At 36.4% G+C, this 19,364-nt stretch overlaps 1 protein-coding gene across 2 annotated transcripts in view; it reads left to right on the forward strand.

The window, feature by feature from the left end:
• The first annotated feature begins 3,685 nt into the window (after positions 1–3,685).
• Positions 3,686–19,364, forward strand: part of DNAJC12 (DnaJ heat shock protein family (Hsp40) member C12) — a 38,832-nt gene continuing 23,153 nt past the window's right edge. For both annotated transcript variants that reach the window (XM_077778627.1, XM_077778628.1), the window contains exons 1-2: positions 3,686–3,877; positions 11,889–11,967. In XM_077778627.1, coding sequence (XP_077634753.1) covers positions 3,800–3,877; positions 11,889–11,967 — 157 coding nt within the window. In that variant the 5' untranslated portion in view covers positions 3,686–3,799. The remainder of the gene's footprint in view (positions 3,878–11,888; positions 11,968–19,364) is intronic.

Raw genomic sequence — 19,364 nt, forward strand, 5'->3', positions numbered from 1 at the left:
TCTTAACAAACATAAAATAATTGAGATCATACCATGCATACACTCAGATCACAATGCTATGAAAGTTGAAATCAGTCACAGATAGAAGTCTGGGAAAACCCCAAAAACATGGAGGTTGAAGAACACCCTACTAAAGAATGAATGGCCAATCAGGCAATTAGAGATGAAATTTAAAAATATACGGAAACAAATGAAAATGAAAATACAACAATCCAAACTCTTGGAATGTGGCAAAGGCAGTCCTAAGAGGAAAGTACATTGCACTCAAAAAATTAGAAAAAAGCACAAATACAAAATCTAACAGCACACCTAAAGGAACCAGAAGCAGAACAACAAGAGCACCTCAAACCCAGTAGAAGAAGAGAAATAATAAAAATCAGGGCAGAAATAAACAATATAGAATAAAAAAAACAGTTGAATAGATCAATGAAACCAAGAATTCATTTTTTGAAAAAATAAACAAAATTGATAAACCCCTAACCAGGCTTCTCGAAAAGATAGAGCACCCAAATAGACAAAACCATGAATGAAAATGGATTTATTACAACCAATTCCTCAGAAATACAAGCAATTATCATGGAATACTATGAAAAATTATATGCCAACAAACTGGACAACTTAGAGGAAATGGGCAAATTCCTAAACACACACTCTCTACCAAAATTCACATGGGAAGAGATAGAAAATCTGAACAGACCCATAACAAGTGAAGAAATTGAATCAGTTATCAAAAATCTCCCAACAAGTAAGAGCCCTAGGCCAGATGGCTTCCCTGGGGAATTCTACCAGACATTTAAATCAGAGTTAATACCCATTCTTCTCAAGCTATTCCAAAAAAATAGAAATGGAAGTAAACTTCTGGACTCATTCTACGAAGCCAGCATCACTTTGATTCCCAAGCCAGACAGAGACTCAGCAAAAAAAAAAAAGAGAGAACTACAGTCCAATATTTTTGATGAATACAGATACAAAAATCCTCAACAAGATACTTACAAATCGAATGCAACAGCACGTAAAAAGAATTACCCGCCATGATCAAGTGAGATTCATTCCTGGGTTACAGGGCTGGTTCAATATTTGCAAATCAATCAATGCGATACATCATATTAACAAAAGAAAAGATAAAAACCATATGATCCTGTCGATAGATGCAGAAAAAGCATGTGACAAAATATAGCATCCCTTCTTAATAAAGACCCTCGAGAAAGTCAGGATAGAAGGAATTTATTTAAACATCATAAAAGCCATTTATGAGAAGCTCTCAGCTAATATCATCCTCAATGGGGAAAACTGAGAACGTTCTCCCTGAGATCAGGAGCACGACAGGGATGTCCACTCTCACCACTGTTGTTTAACATAGTGCTGGAAGTCCTAGCATCAGCCATCAGACAACAAGAGAAAATCAAAGGCATCAGAATTGGCAAACAATAAGTAAAACTTTCACTTTTTGCAGACAACATGATGTTCTACAAGGAAAACCCGACAGACTCTACCAGAAGCCTACTCGAACTGATCCACGAATTCAGCAGTCACAGGGTACAAAAATCAATGTACAGAAATCGGCTGCAATTTTATAGACCAATAATGAAACAACAGAAAAAGAAATCAAGAAACTGATCCCATTCACAATTGCACAANAATCACTCTCTCACACAATACACAAAAATAAATTCAAAATGGATAAAGGACTTGAATGTGAGACAGGAAACCATCAACANACTAGGTGTTGTGAGGAAACCAACTTGACAGTAAGCTATATTTTAAGAAAGTGTGTGTGGGGAGGGGGAAAAGAATTCAAAAGTCTGCTTAAGATAATCCATTTCAGATTGGTTATATGGAAACCAACTTGACAATAAACTATTTGTAAAAATAAATAAAAATTAAAAAAATTTAAAAAAGTGAACAAATCAGGAGGCTATAGATGCTGGGGAGGATCTGCAGAAATGGGCACCCTCCTATACTGTTGGTGAGAATGTAATCAGGGGTGCTGATGCATAAGGGCACATGTACCCCAATGTTCATAGCAGCACTTGCAACAATAGCCAAATCATGAAGAGCCTAAATGTCCATCAACTGATGAATGGATCAAGAAGATGTGGTTTATCTATACAATGGAACACTACATGGCAATGAGAAAGAATGGAATCTGGCCATTTGTAGCAACGTGGATGGAACTTGAGGGTGTTATGCTGAGCGAAATAATTCAGGCAAAGAAAGACAGATGCTATATGTTTTCACTTGTAGGTGGATCAGGAGAAACTTATCTGAGGACCATAGAGGAGGAGAAGGGGAAAAATAGTTGGGGAGAGGGAGGGAGGCAAACCATGAGAGACTCTTGAATACTGAGAACAAACCTAGGGCTGGTGGGAGTGGGGAGAGGATAAGGGGGGTGATGGGCATGGAGGGGGGCACTTGTGGGGATGAGCACTGGGTGTTATATGAAACCAACTTGACAATAAACTATGAAAGAAAAATATAAAATTCCATACAGAAATTTTAGTTAGGGAGTGTATATAATGAAGGAGTTGTAAAAATGATGCTCAGTGCTTTATTTCATTTCCAAAATAAACTTTAAAAAAGTTGTATATAGGTGAGCTCAATGAAAATGTTTCTTTTTTCAAGGTGGTTAATGTTTAAAGGATTGAGGTAGTTAAAAAGTTGTATCCAATACCACTGACTTTCTTGTGTAAATCCTAGACTGATCTGCATATCCTAGGACCACAGTAAGCTGAAACACAGATTCCCTGAACTCACCCAAGGCCAGATATCTCCGGAGCCTGGAGAGCCAACTCAGGAACAATAGCACAGTAAATCAAACATGGTCATCATACAGTTCTCCTCTCTGTCCTGTTTTATTTCCATCATGGTATAAATTACTGTTAAATTTTTTAATGTTTATTTAGTTTTGAGAGAATGAGAGACATAGTGTGAGCAGGGATGGGGCAGAGAGAGATGGAGACATAGAATCTGAGGCAGGCTCCAGGCTCTGAGCTGTCAGCACTGAGCCCAACCTGGGGCTTGAACCCATGAACCACAAGATCACTCCCGAGCTGAAGTTACATGCTTAACTGACTGAGCCACGCAGGCACCCTATAAATCACTATTTTAATTGATCTTGTTTGTTTGCGTGTTTCTTGTCTGTTTTCCTCCATCAGAATGTAAGCCCCTTGAGAACTGAGACTTATCTACCACACCTTTTCCTACAAGTGTGCTGGGCATAAAATAGATTCTCAATAAATACTTGCTTACTGAATACATTATCAAATGATTGAAAATTTGCTCTCCTATTTCCTTCTATTCTTAAACTATTTGAAAAATTATGAAATATTCTAAACACTCAGAAAAAGCCCACTACTCAGATTTAACACATTCTAAGATTTTTATTATATTGCTTCAAAGTTTCTTCTATTTCTTCAAAAAAAGGAAAAAGATAAAAATATACAGGTGATGGAGAAATAGCTAATTTGGGGAGTTTGTAAAAATGGACAGTCTTTGTCAATGTATAAAAGGAACGGTTCAAGTGCATTACTTACATAAACTGAAACTACAGATCCCAGGCTTCACTGCAGCGGTTAGGCACGTGGTCTATTCTTTTCTCTTCTGCCAACAGCCAATGAAAGGTAGAGTTTACAAAGGTCTAGGATGACATCTGTTGTATGGACTGTGGCCAGCCTTAAATCTAGTTATTGCTGTTTGGAACGTGCTCCTGAAAGCCAGATTTAAAAAGGCTTTTCCTGTTAATTCACAGCTTATTTTGTCTCTTGTTTCACAGGGAAGAAAAGCTGATTTAGTCATTGAAATGGATGCAATACTAAATTACAAGTCAGAAGATACTGAAGATTACTACATGTTACTGGGATGTGATGAACTGTCTTCGGTAAGACAGTAGATAATGCTGTTCTTTTTCACAACAGGTTTTCAAGTTTTTATTTAAGGTTTTAACTTTGAACTTTTAGTCACATTGCCTAAAAACCTAATCTTACATTGTTTTAAAGCATGTTTGGCTTAGGGAAAGAAAGTTAAGGATATAAATCCTGGGTCTTTACTGGAGTAGTGTTCTTTGTGATTTTATAGATGTTTCTGATTCAATATGTGTATTCTGACACATGGCCATAGACTCTATTTCAAATATACCAAAAATATATATTTGAAATTTTATTGTAATGCTGTTGGCAGTGTTTCACAGAACACATAAGCTATATCTTTATTATGGCAGTTTATACTATAATTGAGATTAAATATATTTAATGTTAATTAAGATTAAATGTATTTTCTAGTAATTAGTGATTTTAAAATGTTTTACTAAAATATGTACTTTTATATAAGCAGTTAAATTATATAAACCAAAAAACACCCTTTTATGTTAACATTTTAACTTAAAAATTACTTAAAAGGGTGGCTTTGAAACAAAACGTGTGATAACTCTATACTTGTTCACTTGATCTACAATGAAATAATGTTTTTAAAGCGCCACATAGACAATGATGAAGGTTGTAAACATTTTCAAAATTATGGAAAACTCATTTGTAATTCTACCTCCCAAGGATAACACTATTAATGTTTGGTATATTAAACTTCAGTCTTTTTCCTATATATATTTTTAGAGAGATATTTGGGAAGATTTTATATATTTACTCGTTGATTCCTGCTTTTTACCCACTAACATTATAACAAGGATTTATCCATACCATAAAACACTCTTCATACATATTTTAATATTGTATATTTCATTTTATTGTTGTATCACAATTGATTATTCTCTTATTGTTAAATACTTCATTCATTCCTAGTTTTCCAATATTTTAAATACTATGGAGATGAATATGAAGTATATTTCAATTATTGAATATATTATCTTATATTTTATATAATAGTTACTAAAATGTTTTATTTTATTACTAAAACATGGCTATTAATATTAAAATATTTTAAAGCAAAATATTTTTCTAATTATCTTTGTTTCATAAAGCTGGAGTTTAGTAATAAAATGTGCTTAATTTTGTTTGCAAAATAGAATGTGACCTTGGACACAAAGGATTAAAATCTCTATCATCAGACTGAGAAAGTCAGCTTAAGTATCTTGTAGTTAAACACACACACACACACACACACACACACACACCCTGGGTTATAAAACTCTTTTAGTTGCATATTTCCCTTTAGGATATGCTATTCTTATTTTGGTGGTGATTTACTTACAGCAATTGAGAAAGCTTATTACCATTTTTAACATCTGTATTATGAATTATGCTATTGCCAAATAATTTTTGAAGGAAAATTTTATTTTATTTTATTTTTAATGTTTCATTTATTTCTAGGAGAGAGAGAGACAGCGTGAGCAGGGGAGGGTCAGAGAGAGAGGAGTCACAGACTCTGAAACAGGCTCCAGGCTCTGAGCTGGCAGTCAGCACACAGCCCGACGCGGGGCTCGAACCCACGAACCGCGAGATCATGACCTAAGCAAAAGTCGGACGCCCAACCGACTAAGCCACCCAGGTGCCCCTGAAGGAAAATTTTAAAATCAAAGGAACATCATTTAGCTCAATAAGCTTCATGATTTGGATTTTACAAGACTATTGTCATGCTAAGTTATAAGGTAAAAGTTGTTCTATCCCCATAATAAATCTCCAGACCCAATTAGTCAGTCTTTTATAGTTATGTGATTATTTCCTCAGTCTATGAAGAAAGAGAAGGAGCATTAGTTTTGAATAGAGTAAAAAAAATCTTATTATTTATAATGTTTATAACAGTCTCCTTTCATTATAGTCAGCATTTTCATTACCAGTTATAGTCATACTTCTCTGTAGGTACTGTGGACAGGAGAATAAAAGCATTATCTTGCCATTCCTTCTGTCCATGCCATAGCATGTTTAAATTACAATCATTTATTTAAAATGAAATGATCTGTCACAATTTTGTCAATTTTTGTATGTATCTTTCCCATCTTTTCATATATATCTTTCCCATTTGAAACTATTTTAATTCCATTTTTTTGTGTATTTAGTGTGACATTTCATTTACTTGATTTGTATTGGATGGATTTATTTTACTTCAAATATTCCTTGACTTGATGCTTTAAAAGATTGACCAGAAATATTCATACTCAAAAGCATTTAGAGGTACCTAGCTGGCTTAGTTGGTAGAGCAGAAGACTTGTGGTTTCAGGACCATGAGTTCAAGCCCCACATTGGGCATTGACCCTACTTTAAAAAAAAAAAAAAGCAATTTAGCAGTTATAATTTCAAAGCAACTCAATGTGTTGATTCTATTGATAACAACTGAGTTGGGCCTCACACAAAATTCTTTTGCTTTAGTATATAGTTCTTACAATTCATTCATTCATTCATTCATTTTGAGAGAGAGAGAGAGAGCAGGGTAAAGCAGAGAGAGAGGGAGAGAATCTCAAACAGGCTCTGAAGTGTCAGCGCAAAGCCCAACCCGGGGCTTCATCTCACCTCAAGAATATGACCTGAACTGAAATTGAGAGAAGGCTGCTTAATCAACTGAGACACCCAGGTGCCCTAGTTCTTACAATTTAAAGCTTGTGTTGAAAATTAATTAAATGACACATATAAATGTCATTTAATTAAGGGAGAATTTCTGCTCTGTTGAGTAGAAAACAACATACCCTAATTTCAAGAATATATTTTTTAATTTTTTAATGTTTTATTTATTTCAGAGAGAGAGAGAGGGAGAGAGAGAGAGAGACAGCATGAGCAGGGGAGGGTCATAGAGAGAGGGAGACACAGAACCTGAAACAGGCTCCAGGCTCTGAGCTGGCTGTCTGCACAGAGCCCAATGCAGGGTTCGAACCCACGAACCGTGAGATCATGACCTAAGCCGAAGTCGGACGCTTAACCGACTGAGCCACCCAGGTGTCCCTCAAGAATATTTATTTAAAATTGATTCCAAGTTAATCAGCTTTTTCACCCTGCATCACATTTTACACAAAAGACGCATTATGAAATCTTCTAAAGTCCTTATGAATTCATCCTCCTTGATGTATACTTTACTTGATTTTTTGATATTTGGTCACCATTTCAGTAGTAATGATAAGAAGGTATCCTGATTTCAAGATTTCACAGTCTTGAAAATTGAGCATAAACTTGATAAATGGAGACATCTATTTTTTGTTTCTAGTTCTCTTTCTTATAGACTTCGGACCACCTGGGTTTAAATCTTACCATTTACTAGCTGTATGATCTTGGGGAAATAACTTAATTTTTTTCTATGCCTTTGTTTTCTAGAGGCCAACCCGGCGGTAATATGGGGGTAATAATTATAGTACCCACCTCATAGAGTTGTTGTGGGCATTACATGGGACATGCTAAATAAAGTGCCTAGAATAGTACCTGGCATGTAATAAGTTGCAGGTGTGGGTATGGGCATTGTTTTGGCCTCACAGTAATACTGGACACTTGGAACTTTGTAAATTTAGACAATTCTATAACTGACACTATTTTTTAAAGTATTAAAATTTTTTAATACTTATTTATTTTTCAAGGAGAGAGAGAAAGAGCGTGAACAGGAGAGGGGCAGAGAGAGAGAGGGAGACACAGAATCTGAAGCAAGCTCCAGGCTCTGAGCTATCAGCACAGAGCCCAATACAGGGTTCAAACTCATGAACTTCATGACCTGAGCCAAGGTCAGACGCTCAACTGACTGTGCCATCAGGCGCCCCTAACAATATTTTACTTTGAAGTGATTTTTTTTTTTCTTAAGTAAGTTCTATGCCCAATGTGGGGCTTGAGCTTATGACCCTGCGATCAAGAGTGGTATGTTCTACCGACTAAACCAGCCACTTGCCCCAAAATGATTTTTAATAGACTTTAAAAAATGTTTGTTTACTTTTGAGGTTGGGGGAAGGGTAAGAGAGAAGGGGGCACAGAGGATCTGAGGTGGGCTCTGCCTTAATAGCAGTGAGCCTGATGTGGGGCTAGAACTCAGGAACTGTGAGATCATGGTCTGAGCCAAAGTTGAACACTCAATCGACTGAGCCACTGAGGTGCCCCTTAACAGACTTTTAAAAAGCAGTTTTAGATACATAGCAGAATTGAGTGGAAGGTATAGAGCTTTTCCATATACTTCCTTCCCTTCACTAATGCATAGCTTCCCTGTTATCAACATCTCCACTAGAATGGTACATTTGTTACAACTGATGAACCTTTACTGATATATCATAATCACCCAAAGTCATAGTTTGTATTATAGTTCACTCTTGGGTTTGTACATTTTATAGATTTGGACAAATGTAAAATGACGTTTATCATACAGAGTAGTTTTACTGCTTTAAAAATCCTCTGTGCTCCACTTATTTGAATAATTTTTGACTTAAAGAAAAATTGCAAAAATAATACAGAGTTCCTGTATACACTTCATCCTGTTCCCCTTAATGTTAACATTGTATTTACAATTATTCGTAGTAAAATTTTACAAATCAGAAAATTAGCAGTGGCACAATAGTATTAACTCAACCAGGGGCCAGCAAACCACCGGATGGTGAACTGAGCTGAGATCAAGAGTCAGATGCTTAACCAACAGAGCCACCCAGGCATCCCTACAAGATGATTTTTTAAATGACTGAATAATATCTCAGCCTAAGCAATATTTCAGTTAACTTTAATATCTCATTACTGGACATATAAGGTTTTGTTTAAAATTTATAACATTTTATTTATTGAACCTTCTTATAACTAAATAATTTTCTCACCTCTGAATATCTCCTTAGACAAATTGCTATAATAGGAATTGTTACATCAAAGAGTAAAAAAAATTATATACTTTTCATATATATCTATATATACATATATATCTCCAATTCTATCACTCTTTCATATGTAGGTAGATAGATAGATAGATAGATAGATAGATAGATAGATAGATAGATAGATCTCTGTATATATCTCTTTCCAGGAAATTTGTATCCTCACCAAGAGAGTATGAGAATGTTCATTTCTTTGCACCCTCGGTGACACTGGTCATTATCATACCTTAGATGTTTTGATTTATTTGATTATGAGTAAAGTTGAACATTTGTTTGTATGTTTATTGGCTAGCAGAATAAGCAGTATTCCAGACCATTGAACACTGGCTCAGGAAAACAGGATTCAGTGGACCTTGACATGGAGGGCCTCATTTGTCCATGGACTACACTTGGCATGAACACATGGGGTGGGGATGCCAGGAGATAAATGGAATATTCCCAAGACAAACTAACCTGCTTTACCAGTTAGTTTACTCAGAACTAGCCTACCTAGGAGATTTGTGATAAATTTGTGACCCTAAAACTATAAAAAGTAATGAAAAACAGATACGGACTATTCTTAATTTAAAAACAATTTTTTAAATGTTTTATTTATTTCTGAGAGAGAGACAGCGTGAACAGGGGAGGGTTAGAGAGAGAGGGAGATACAGAATCTGAAACAGGCTCCAGGCTCTGAGCTGGCTGTCAGCACAGACTCCAACTTGGGGCTCAAACCCACGAACTGTGAGATCATGCCCTGAGTGAAGTCGGCTGCCCAACCGACTGAGCCACCCAGTCGCCTCTATTCTTAATTTTTTAAAATATGAAATTGGCAAAGTAAAGAAAGTGTAAAGAAGAAACTAACAATCACATATATTAGCATTATTGAGAATGAACCATTTTGGTACATTTGCTTCCATGGGCTTATGGCAGAATGTTTCTTAATGGGATAGGATTGAAAAAACAAAACAAAAAAAACCCTCTAAATTTTCTACCTTTGATAGATATGTATAATTCTACCCATTTATCTTATTAAAGTCCTCCAATACATACAAACATACATACATACATAAATATGTGTATAAGTGTGTAAAAAATGTATCTTGAAGGGTATAATCTGTTATCCTGGGAGGATGAGGGATAAAGGAACTTTTACTTTTTGTTCTGTATTGATAAAAATATTTTCAGAGAGATTATGAAATTCATATATAGCTTAATTAAAAAATGCTTACTACTACTACTACTACTAGAATCTTTAGAAATTTTAATATTTTAAAATTTAAAAACAAGTCTCAGTCTCAATTTTCTCTGTTAAATAAGTGGCTTTTGGTAACTGTGGTTAAAGGGAGCACCCAGGAAGAGGAAACACAATCACAATTCTGAACAGAAAGTCTATCTTTTCCTGTTATTCCACTGGATTCCCAGTAGATGATTAACAAAGAAAAGAATAGTTATCAGTCTGGGCATTTAATGCATATGCTTACCTAATACAGCCTGACTTTATTATTATTATTTTTTAAAGATTTTATTTTTAAGTAATCTCTGCAGCCAAGGTGGGACTTTAAACTCACAACTCTGAGATCAAGAGTTACATGTTCTTTCAACTGAACCAGCCAGGCTCCCCTATAGCATGGCTCTATAAAACGGAGGAAATTTTTTTCAAGAATTAAGGATGACATGGAGCTGATAAATTTATGTTTTTTCCATGAGTCTTATAACAATATTAAGCTGAGCTGCTTGAGAATTTGTTTCTCAAACAAGAGGTCATTTGCTTTTATTAATTAGTGGATAGTAAATATGCAACTTGGTAATAGTTCCCTAAGAATTCTGCCATTGGTTAAGATTATTGGATTTGAGGGGCACCTGGGTGGCTCAGTTGGCTGAGTGTCCAACTTTGGCTCGGGTCATGATCTCACAGCCTGTGAGTTCAAGCCCCACATCGGGTTGGCTGCTGTCAGTGCAGAGCCTGCTTCAGATCTTCTGTCCTCTTCTCTCTCTGTCCCTTCCTGACTCATCTTTTCTCTATCAAAAATAAATGAGTATTTTAAAAAAGATTATTGGATTCAAAGTCCAACTTCTTCATTAACAAAAATTTGACTGTTTTAGAAAGTAGCTAAATGATTTCAGACAATTTACCTAACCACTGACATTTAGTTTTAGCTTTTATTATTGAGTTCTTACTATAATTAGGCTTTGTGTTAAATGATCTATTTCTAACATTCATGTAATGCGAAGATAAGGAAACTAGGCACATGAAAGTTATATAACTTGCCTAAAGTCTCTGGCAGAACTAAGATTTAAAATGAAGCAAATGAGGGCACCTGGCTGGCTCAGTTAGTAGAGCATGTGACTTTTGATATCAGGGTCATGAGTTTGAGACCCACTTTGGGTGTGGAGCCTAGTTAAAATAAAAATTTAAAAAACAGTATAAAACAAACAAACAAAGTAAAACGAATGGTATTGCGGGCCACATAACCACTGTTGTCTCCTGCTGCCGTCATTGGAATTACAATTAACGAGGACAAGTCTTGATTATGCATGATAATAAGGTTTAGATGGCTGAGTGAAATCAAATCAAATCAAAATGCCTCTCAAACTTCCTGTTAGTTTGGGCTGAAGTTTCTCTTTTCCCAACCAAAGTCTCCAACCACACTGTTAATTGATAACAAAATTAACAGATTTGAATTATGTCCTTTTAATTGTGATATTCTTAATAAAAAAAGAGGGAAATTTATAATGGATTAATTTATAAACTAAACAGTCATCCTTGAATAATGAATGATGGCTAAGTATCTTTAGAAGAACTCAGATTAGTGAACACATCTTCTATGTATTCTTAAAATAAACCCATCTGACCATTTGTGACATTTAAACATATTGAGCTCACAGGTGTCTTGGACCATTATCTAAATGCAGTAGCAAGTTAAATTGTTACCGCTATTTGGACAACAGTTTTTATTGGACGCTTTCTGAATTTCATAATTCAGGCAATTATTTCTTAGAGTAAAACATTGAAATACAAATACAAGGATCACAATTAAAAGTTGGGTTGGTCATGGCTGTTTTGAAAAGGAATGATGCCCAACTTCTTCTTATATGCCATTTAAGTTGGAATCCTTATTTTTAACACCAGTGTTTGTTTTAGGTTGAACAAATCCTGGCAGAATTTAAAGCCAGAGCCTTGGAATGTCACCCCGACAAACATCCTGAAAACTCCAAAGCTGGTAAATATTTAATAATGCCTGTTTCCCATGAAAATGAATAGCATCTAAATCTAAAAAGCTATTGAATAGTAACCCAATTTTCTTTTGTATGTCAGGCTCAAACTTATTCTTTCATTCAATGACAAGGAATGTTTTTGCACTATTAGATGGTAGAAGGGGAAGGAATGGTGTAGGATCTTTTCTATAATAGTAGTCATTTCTCATCCATTTTTCTTTTGCTGTAACATGCTGCTTCCTGGTTTAAAATTTGTTCACTTTATGCTTTATGTCACCAGCATTTGAGTGTTAACATGACCTAAGTATGTTTGTAACCAGGTGATTGTCTTGATGAGAACTTGATGTTATTTTCTTCATTTTGGAGAACTGAATATGTCTCTATATAATATATGGTAATATATGCATACTTATTTTTTTTTCTTTACCATAAGTTAAATTCTTTTATCAAATGGAATTTGACATACATGCTTATGTGTATGTCAGTTTAAAATAATACAGACATGGGCACCTGGGTGGTTCAGTCAGTTAAGCACCCAACTCTTGGTTTAGACTCAGGTCAAGATCTTGCAGTTAGTGGGTTTGAGCCCTGCATCAGGCTCACTGCAGTCAGCCTGTCAGTGCAGAGCCTGCTTCAGATCCTCTGTCCCCTACTCTCTGCCCCTCCTCTGCTTGCGCTTTCCCAATAAATATTTAAAAAATACAAACTTATCATTTATCCTTCTTTAACCTGTCTCCCTCCTGCTCCTCTTTTATCTCTGTCCTTCCGTTTAAAGCCAAACTTCCTGAAAAAGAAGTCCACAATTGATATCTCTACTTTCCATCACCAGTTTTCAATTTATCCCAGGCTAACTTCCCTCTCACCTTTCCTAGAAATGGCTCTTGTAATAGTCATCAAAGACCTCTTGGCTGCCAAATCCAACACTTACTTTTTAGTTCTCATCTTCCCCTGAATTTGCATCAGAAATTGGCACTGTTGACCAGGCCTCCTTGAAACATTCTTTCTCTTAGGTACCAAGATACACACTCATGCTTTTCCTCCAACCTCTTGGGCTTCTTTTTCCTTCTTTTCTTTTCTTTCTTTCTTTCTTTCTTTCTTTCTTTCTTTCTTTCTTTCTTTCTTTCTTTCTTTCTTTCTTTCTTTCTTTCTTTCATGTTTATTTTTTTCTTAGAGAGAAAGGCAGAGTGTGAGCAGGAGAGGGCAGAGAGAGGGACAGAATCCGAAGCAGTTTCCAGGCTTTGAGGTGTCAGAACAGAGCTTGACATGGGGCTTGAACTCATGAGCTGTGAGATCATGACCTGAGAAGAAGTCCATTGCTTAGCCAACTGAGCCATCTAGGCACCCCTTGGGTGCCTTTTTATCTCTGTTGTGACTCCTTTTCTGCCCTAAATCTCCCTCCTAAACTCTCATTTTTGGGCTTACTCCTCACTTTCTCTCTGGAGTCTTTTTTTTTTTTTAAAGAATGTTATTTGTTTTTGAGAGAGAGAGAGAGAGAGAGAACTCAAGCAGGGGAGGGGCAGAGAGAGAGGGAGGCAGAATCTGAAGTAGACTCCAGGCTCTGAGCTGTCAGACAGAGCCCAAAGTGAAGCTTGAACTTGTGAACCATGAGACCACGACCTGAGCCAAAGTCACACACTTAACTGACTGAGCCACCCAGGCACCCCAATTTCTCTCTGGAGTCTTGTGCAAGTCTGTGGCTTCAGTCATCTGCTCTTTGTTGATGACTCCCAAATCTATCCTTAACTCAGTTCTCATTCCTATCTTTGGACTCTAGTTTTGACTGCTTCTTAGAAATCTCCATTTGGAGACATTTCAAAGTCACCCTGTCAGAAATTGCTTAACTGAGTGAGCCACCCAGGTGTCCCCACCCTGTCAGAAATTGAACTCATTGTTTTCCTCTTACCGTCTCTCAAATCTTGCTCATATCTCTATGTTTCCCCATCTTAATAAATGGCAGCATCATCCATTTAGTTGGTCAAGCAGAAAACTGTCTCCTTGCTCTCCCTTAAGTCTACATCTGGTCAATTACCAAATGTTGGTGATTTACTTTCCACATGTCTCTTCTGGAGGTCTTTTTCCCTACATCTTCAAAGCCCCTAGAGAAGATGAGTCACCATCATTTCATGCCTGGATCCCTACAGCACTCCTTTAATTGCTTCATACTGCAGAGAGTGGATTTCTTTTTAATTATGGAAAAAATAAAATATTTAATACGTACAAAAAGAGATGAGAATTCTATGTATGTACACCTAGCTTAAAACTTCAGCAATATAGGTGTGCCTGGGTGGTTCAGTCAGTGTAGCACCTGACTTTGTCTCAGGTCATGATCTCATAGTTTGTGGGTTCGAGCCCCAGGTTGGGTTCTGTGCTGACAGCTCAGAGCCTGGAGCCTGCTTCAGATTCTGTCTCCCTCTCTCTCTGCCCCTCCCCTGTTCATGCTCTGTCTCTCTCAAAAATGAAAATAAACATAAAAAAATGAAATAGAACTTAAGCAAAGTAGTTGAAGTCATTTGTGTATTTCTACCTTGGTTTTATCCTCAGGGTAGGTAGTATTATATTAAATTAGATGATTATGTTTACTATAGGTGAATACTATAGGTTTGTGTATAGTATGTATATGTATATGATTTTTCTATAAGGAAAATATTATGATTAAGACCTGTCTTAATCCACATTGCACAAATGGTAAAACCCAAACTCTTCATTAAAATTTTTTTCCTTTATCTTTTAAAAAAGTTTTTATTTATTTACTTTGAGAGAGAGAAAGTGTGAGAAGGGGAGGGGCAGAGAGAGATAGGAGAGAGTGAGAATCTAAAGCAGGGTCCGCACTGCTAGCGTGGAGCCTGATGTAGGGGCGTGAACTCACAGACCATGAGATCATGACCTGAGCCAAAGTTGGTCGCTTAACTGACTGGCTTCACTGACTGAGACATCCTGGAGCCCTGATTTTCTCCTTTCTTAAAGTTCTTTATTAATTTTCTCTAGAAATCATTGATCCTTTTGATTTGTATAAACAGGTCATTTTCTAATATATCAAGTCATTTTTTGTTATACTTTTTAAAAATTAAAAAAATATTTTATATTTATTAATTTTGAGAGAAAGAGAGCACACAAGAATGGGAGGGGGGCAGAGGGAGAGAGGCAATCCCAAATGGGCTCTACACTCAGCATGGAGCCCGATGCGACCCTGAGATCATGACCTGAGTCAAAATCCAGAGTCAGGTGTTCAACCAACTGAGCCGCCCAGGTGCCCCATTTTTTGTTATATGATTTTTACCCTTTTTATTAAGGCATGATCTGTTTAAGGCAATGTGAACAAACCATAAATATAAACTTGATAAATTTTTGTCTACATATTACCAGTTTAACCACTGCTCAGATGGATGTAGAATATTTCTGGCACCCCAGGATTCCCTTTTTACATCTTATTCAAAGTTAGTATCCTCTCCCATATTTGGATCTCTATTTCATTGATTAGTTTTGCCTAGTTTTGAATTTCATATAAATGGAATCATACTATATACTCTTTTGCTTTACATTATGTCTGTGATAGTTGCCCATTCTGTACACGCAGCAATAGTTCACTCTTTGTCGTTGCTAAGCCTTTAGCTACAAGCCCCTTCATGTTGTGCTTCTTGACTCCTTTGCTTCTCTCCATTTTCATTTTCTCCCCACCATTTTGCCAACAGCCCCATGTTTCAGCCACAGAGAACTACCTTGATTTCTCAATATGCCCTGTTTTCTACTCTTCAGGATTTTATGCCTGCTTCTTCCTCTGTCTGGCTCCCTCTGAGGTCTGCACACCTCTGTGCCTTGCTTTAATTGGCTAGGTCATGCTCCTATGTCAGGTTTTGGCTTAGTCATGATTTCCTCTGGGAAGTCATGTGTGCCCCAGCTACCCAGAGCATACTTTACGTCAGGCAGCAGACTGTATATCACACCATCTTCTTGTTGCCTATTTGCTTATTAGTCATACTGAAAGCTCAGTGAGGCAGGCCTCCTGCTATCTTGTTCACAGTAATATGCCCCACACCTCCTATAGCAACTACCTTGAAGGATACTTACTTTGTGCAAATCATTTATTGAATGACTGAATGAATAAATTTCATGAACATTTCTTTAGGAGATACATTAATTACCTCTTTGAACTGGAGTTACTATTAAGACAGATGTCCTAACCTAAAAGTATAAAAATCTGACAAACATTTAAAAACAACTACCACCCCAGGTTATTCTTTAACTGGGCTCTTTTCCAGTAAAGCATGGCTTTGAGTTGTTTCTCTGTCCCCAGCAAACAAATTCTATTTGGGATACATGATGAATCACTGTGTAATTATTGCCATTTCTGGTTACCATAGTGATGGGAATTTTCACGTATGGGCTACCTCAAGGCTTCTTTTTCAGAGAAACACTGAGCTGTAAATATTGTTTAAAATGAAAGGTACACAGACATCAATATCTTCCCCTGTCAGGCTTGTAGTTGATAGATGATTCAATCTTTGGGTAGAAATTGTTTTCAAATCTGTTTAAGCATTCATTTATTCAATTTAGATTAATATGACTTTCTGAAAATTTAAGTGGTTCTTTATACACTTGAAGAAAGATTAAGAGTACTGATAAAAGTATTGTAAAATGTTAAACAAAAATTCACCTAGATGTTGAATTTTAATTTGACAGAAATTCAGAATACATTAGGTGGATTTTGAAACGTTTCATTAAGGTGAAAGCTTATAGAGCAACTGCCTATAGAAGACATTATACTTGTATATACACCTTTTTGGTTCATTAAGTGTAGTCTCAATCGTTTCCATTACTAATTATTGATTTGTTAGCATGATGGAGTAGTAGATAGGGAGCATAATCTTGTCTGTCTGGATTGCTCCTAGTTCCTACTTATGAGCCAGTAGACCTTGGGCCATCTTTTTGAGCTACAGTGTTCTAGTAGGAAAAATGGGTACACTAATAACATATTGCTTCATGCATCGGATGCAGAGACTAACATTCCTGGGCATGCAGGAATAGCTCAGTGAATGTTGGCAATTATGACTCATTGGAGTTTCTTTTTTCTTTTCTTTTCTTTAATGCAGGATACCAAGATAAAAATTTAATAAAATGAGATAATTTTCTTTTTTTGTAAGTAAACATTACATCTTTCTCCTTTTCATTTTTTTTTAAATTCTAAATCGAAGGCTTTTGGGGTGCCTGGCTGGCTCAGTTGGTTGGCCATCCGACTTCGGCTGGGATCATCATCTCGCAGTCTGTGAGTTCAAGCCTCGTGTCTGAGCCACATGGGGCTCTGCACTGACAGCTCAGAGCCTGGAGACTGCTTCAGAATCTGAGTCTTCCTCTCTCTCTGACCCTCCCTCGCTCACACCCTGTCTCTCTCTCAAAAAGAAAATAAAAACATAAAAAAAATTAAAACGAAGGCTTTTAGGTTTTCAGAAATCCCTTCTCCTCTTCAGGTGTGGGTGATGCAGATAGGACCAGTTGTGCTGTAGAGACTGTGTCACTGAGCTCAAAAGCTCCTGGCTGGTGCTCACGCCAGTCCTGTGTGTACACGTGACAGTAATTGTTCCAGGCCAATGCTTTATTAATTTCTCTCTGACCCTGAAGAAGGGGATTTCAGACTGAATTAAAGATCTGTGAAATGATATTTTTGTTATTGATTTGTAGGCTTCAAAAACATTGGGGCATTTGAAGGAGAGTTCTTTGTCCTTGCTAACTGATATCTTCCCAAATCTCCATGCTTTCCTACTTTAAAAACTCTTTATTGCTTTTTTCTCTTTGAATAAAAATAGCATACAGTAATAAATAATGTTGAAAGTGAAAGTCCGCTCTTATCTCTCCCTGGCAGAGAAACATTATTAACAGTGGTATATTTTCCTACACATTTTTTTCAAGGTGTGTTCAAATATCATATTTTTATTATTATTTTTCAAGTAATTTTAAGTGGCCTACATTTAAAATGTGGCTATAATAATACAAATTCTATTGGGAAATATTAATTTATAAGGACTTCTGTAGTTTCAGAGCAGACCTAGGAGTTAAATCAGAATGTCTTTCAAAGGTCCCAAGCATCATTTGCTCACGTAAGCTTATAAAATGAGATCTCTCTTCCCAGAACTGGTAAATGTTTATCTTGTGTGATTAATTTGATTAGCTATATATGAAAGGACAAATATAAACCGAATCTCATTTTTATTAAGTGTGGTGGAGAGGATGGAACAAGGAAAGGCCACCTATCAGGAAAGATAAGGTCTCTTTAGCTTTCTGCTTATCAATTGTTGTCAAGGCATTGACATCAGAATAATCCCAAGCAGGCTTCTTTCATTCTGGAGACTCTGTAAAACAGGTTAACAGTAATGTGCAAAGAAACAGTGACTCATAGATAAATACATAAGTCTTTACAACCACTGCTGTGGTGGTAACTGGCAGGTGCATCTGTGGTGATAATTTCATGTGCTTTTTATTCCTGTTGGAAAAAGTGATATCTTATTTGTACAGTGGGACATTTAAATTGTCATCAGCAGCAGGAAGGATTACTCACTGGAGTGAGTTGCTATGGCAAGATGCTTTTTATTAGTTTGTTTATTTCCCTGTAATTTTCAATAACCCCATCTTTAGGGTCTTCCCTTTAATCCACCAGTTGCTCCTGCCTCTAGCAGTGATATTAAGTAGCAAATGATCTGTGAGGTATTGGGCTGTCCAGCTTTGGAGTAGGGTCTTGGAGGGGCCCTGCTGTGCCAAGAAGTATGTCTGGTTACTGGGGGAAAATATAAAGTGGTGGTGTTTGGAGGATGGGGGCTCAGGAATACCAATTCTTTACCACCTAGGGTATAGAAATATTTCAGTATTTTCAGTATCGTAAGTGTGGATCGTACATTTGCTTCAACACCTGTTTGAGAGACTCTTGACTAATTCCAGTGAGGTATTTTAAGCACTATCAGGGCAATTTAAATTAGTTTTCCCACTGATACTATTAAAATATTCCTAATTCACAAAGTGTTTGAAGGATATGTGTCATTTCTTTTGGTGGTTGGAACTCAGGGAATAGCACTATATAACATCTTTATATTCACAGTCAAAATAGGAAGCATTCATTCATTGATTCATTGAACAAATACTTTTTGAGCACCTGCTATACTGTTTTAATGCAACGGATATAGCAGAGAACAAAACAGATCAAGTCTCTGTTTTCACAGAGTTTGTATTCTGGTAGAGGAGATAGTTCATAAACAAATAAATACATAATGGCCAAGAGCAAGTAATATAAATAAAAGTAAGGTAGGTCAAGGGAGATAAAAGCGTGGGGCTAATGGACAGACATTTTATATAGCACAGTCAGGGAAGACCACCTCTATAAGACAGCATCTGCGATGACATCTGAAGGAAGTAAGCCATA

This window comes from Crocuta crocuta, unplaced genomic scaffold (assembly GCF_008692635.1).
Source record: "Crocuta crocuta isolate KB4526 unplaced genomic scaffold, BGI_CrCroc_1.0 scaffold167, whole genome shotgun sequence".
Taxonomy (NCBI): Eukaryota; Metazoa; Chordata; class Mammalia; order Carnivora; family Hyaenidae; genus Crocuta; species Crocuta crocuta.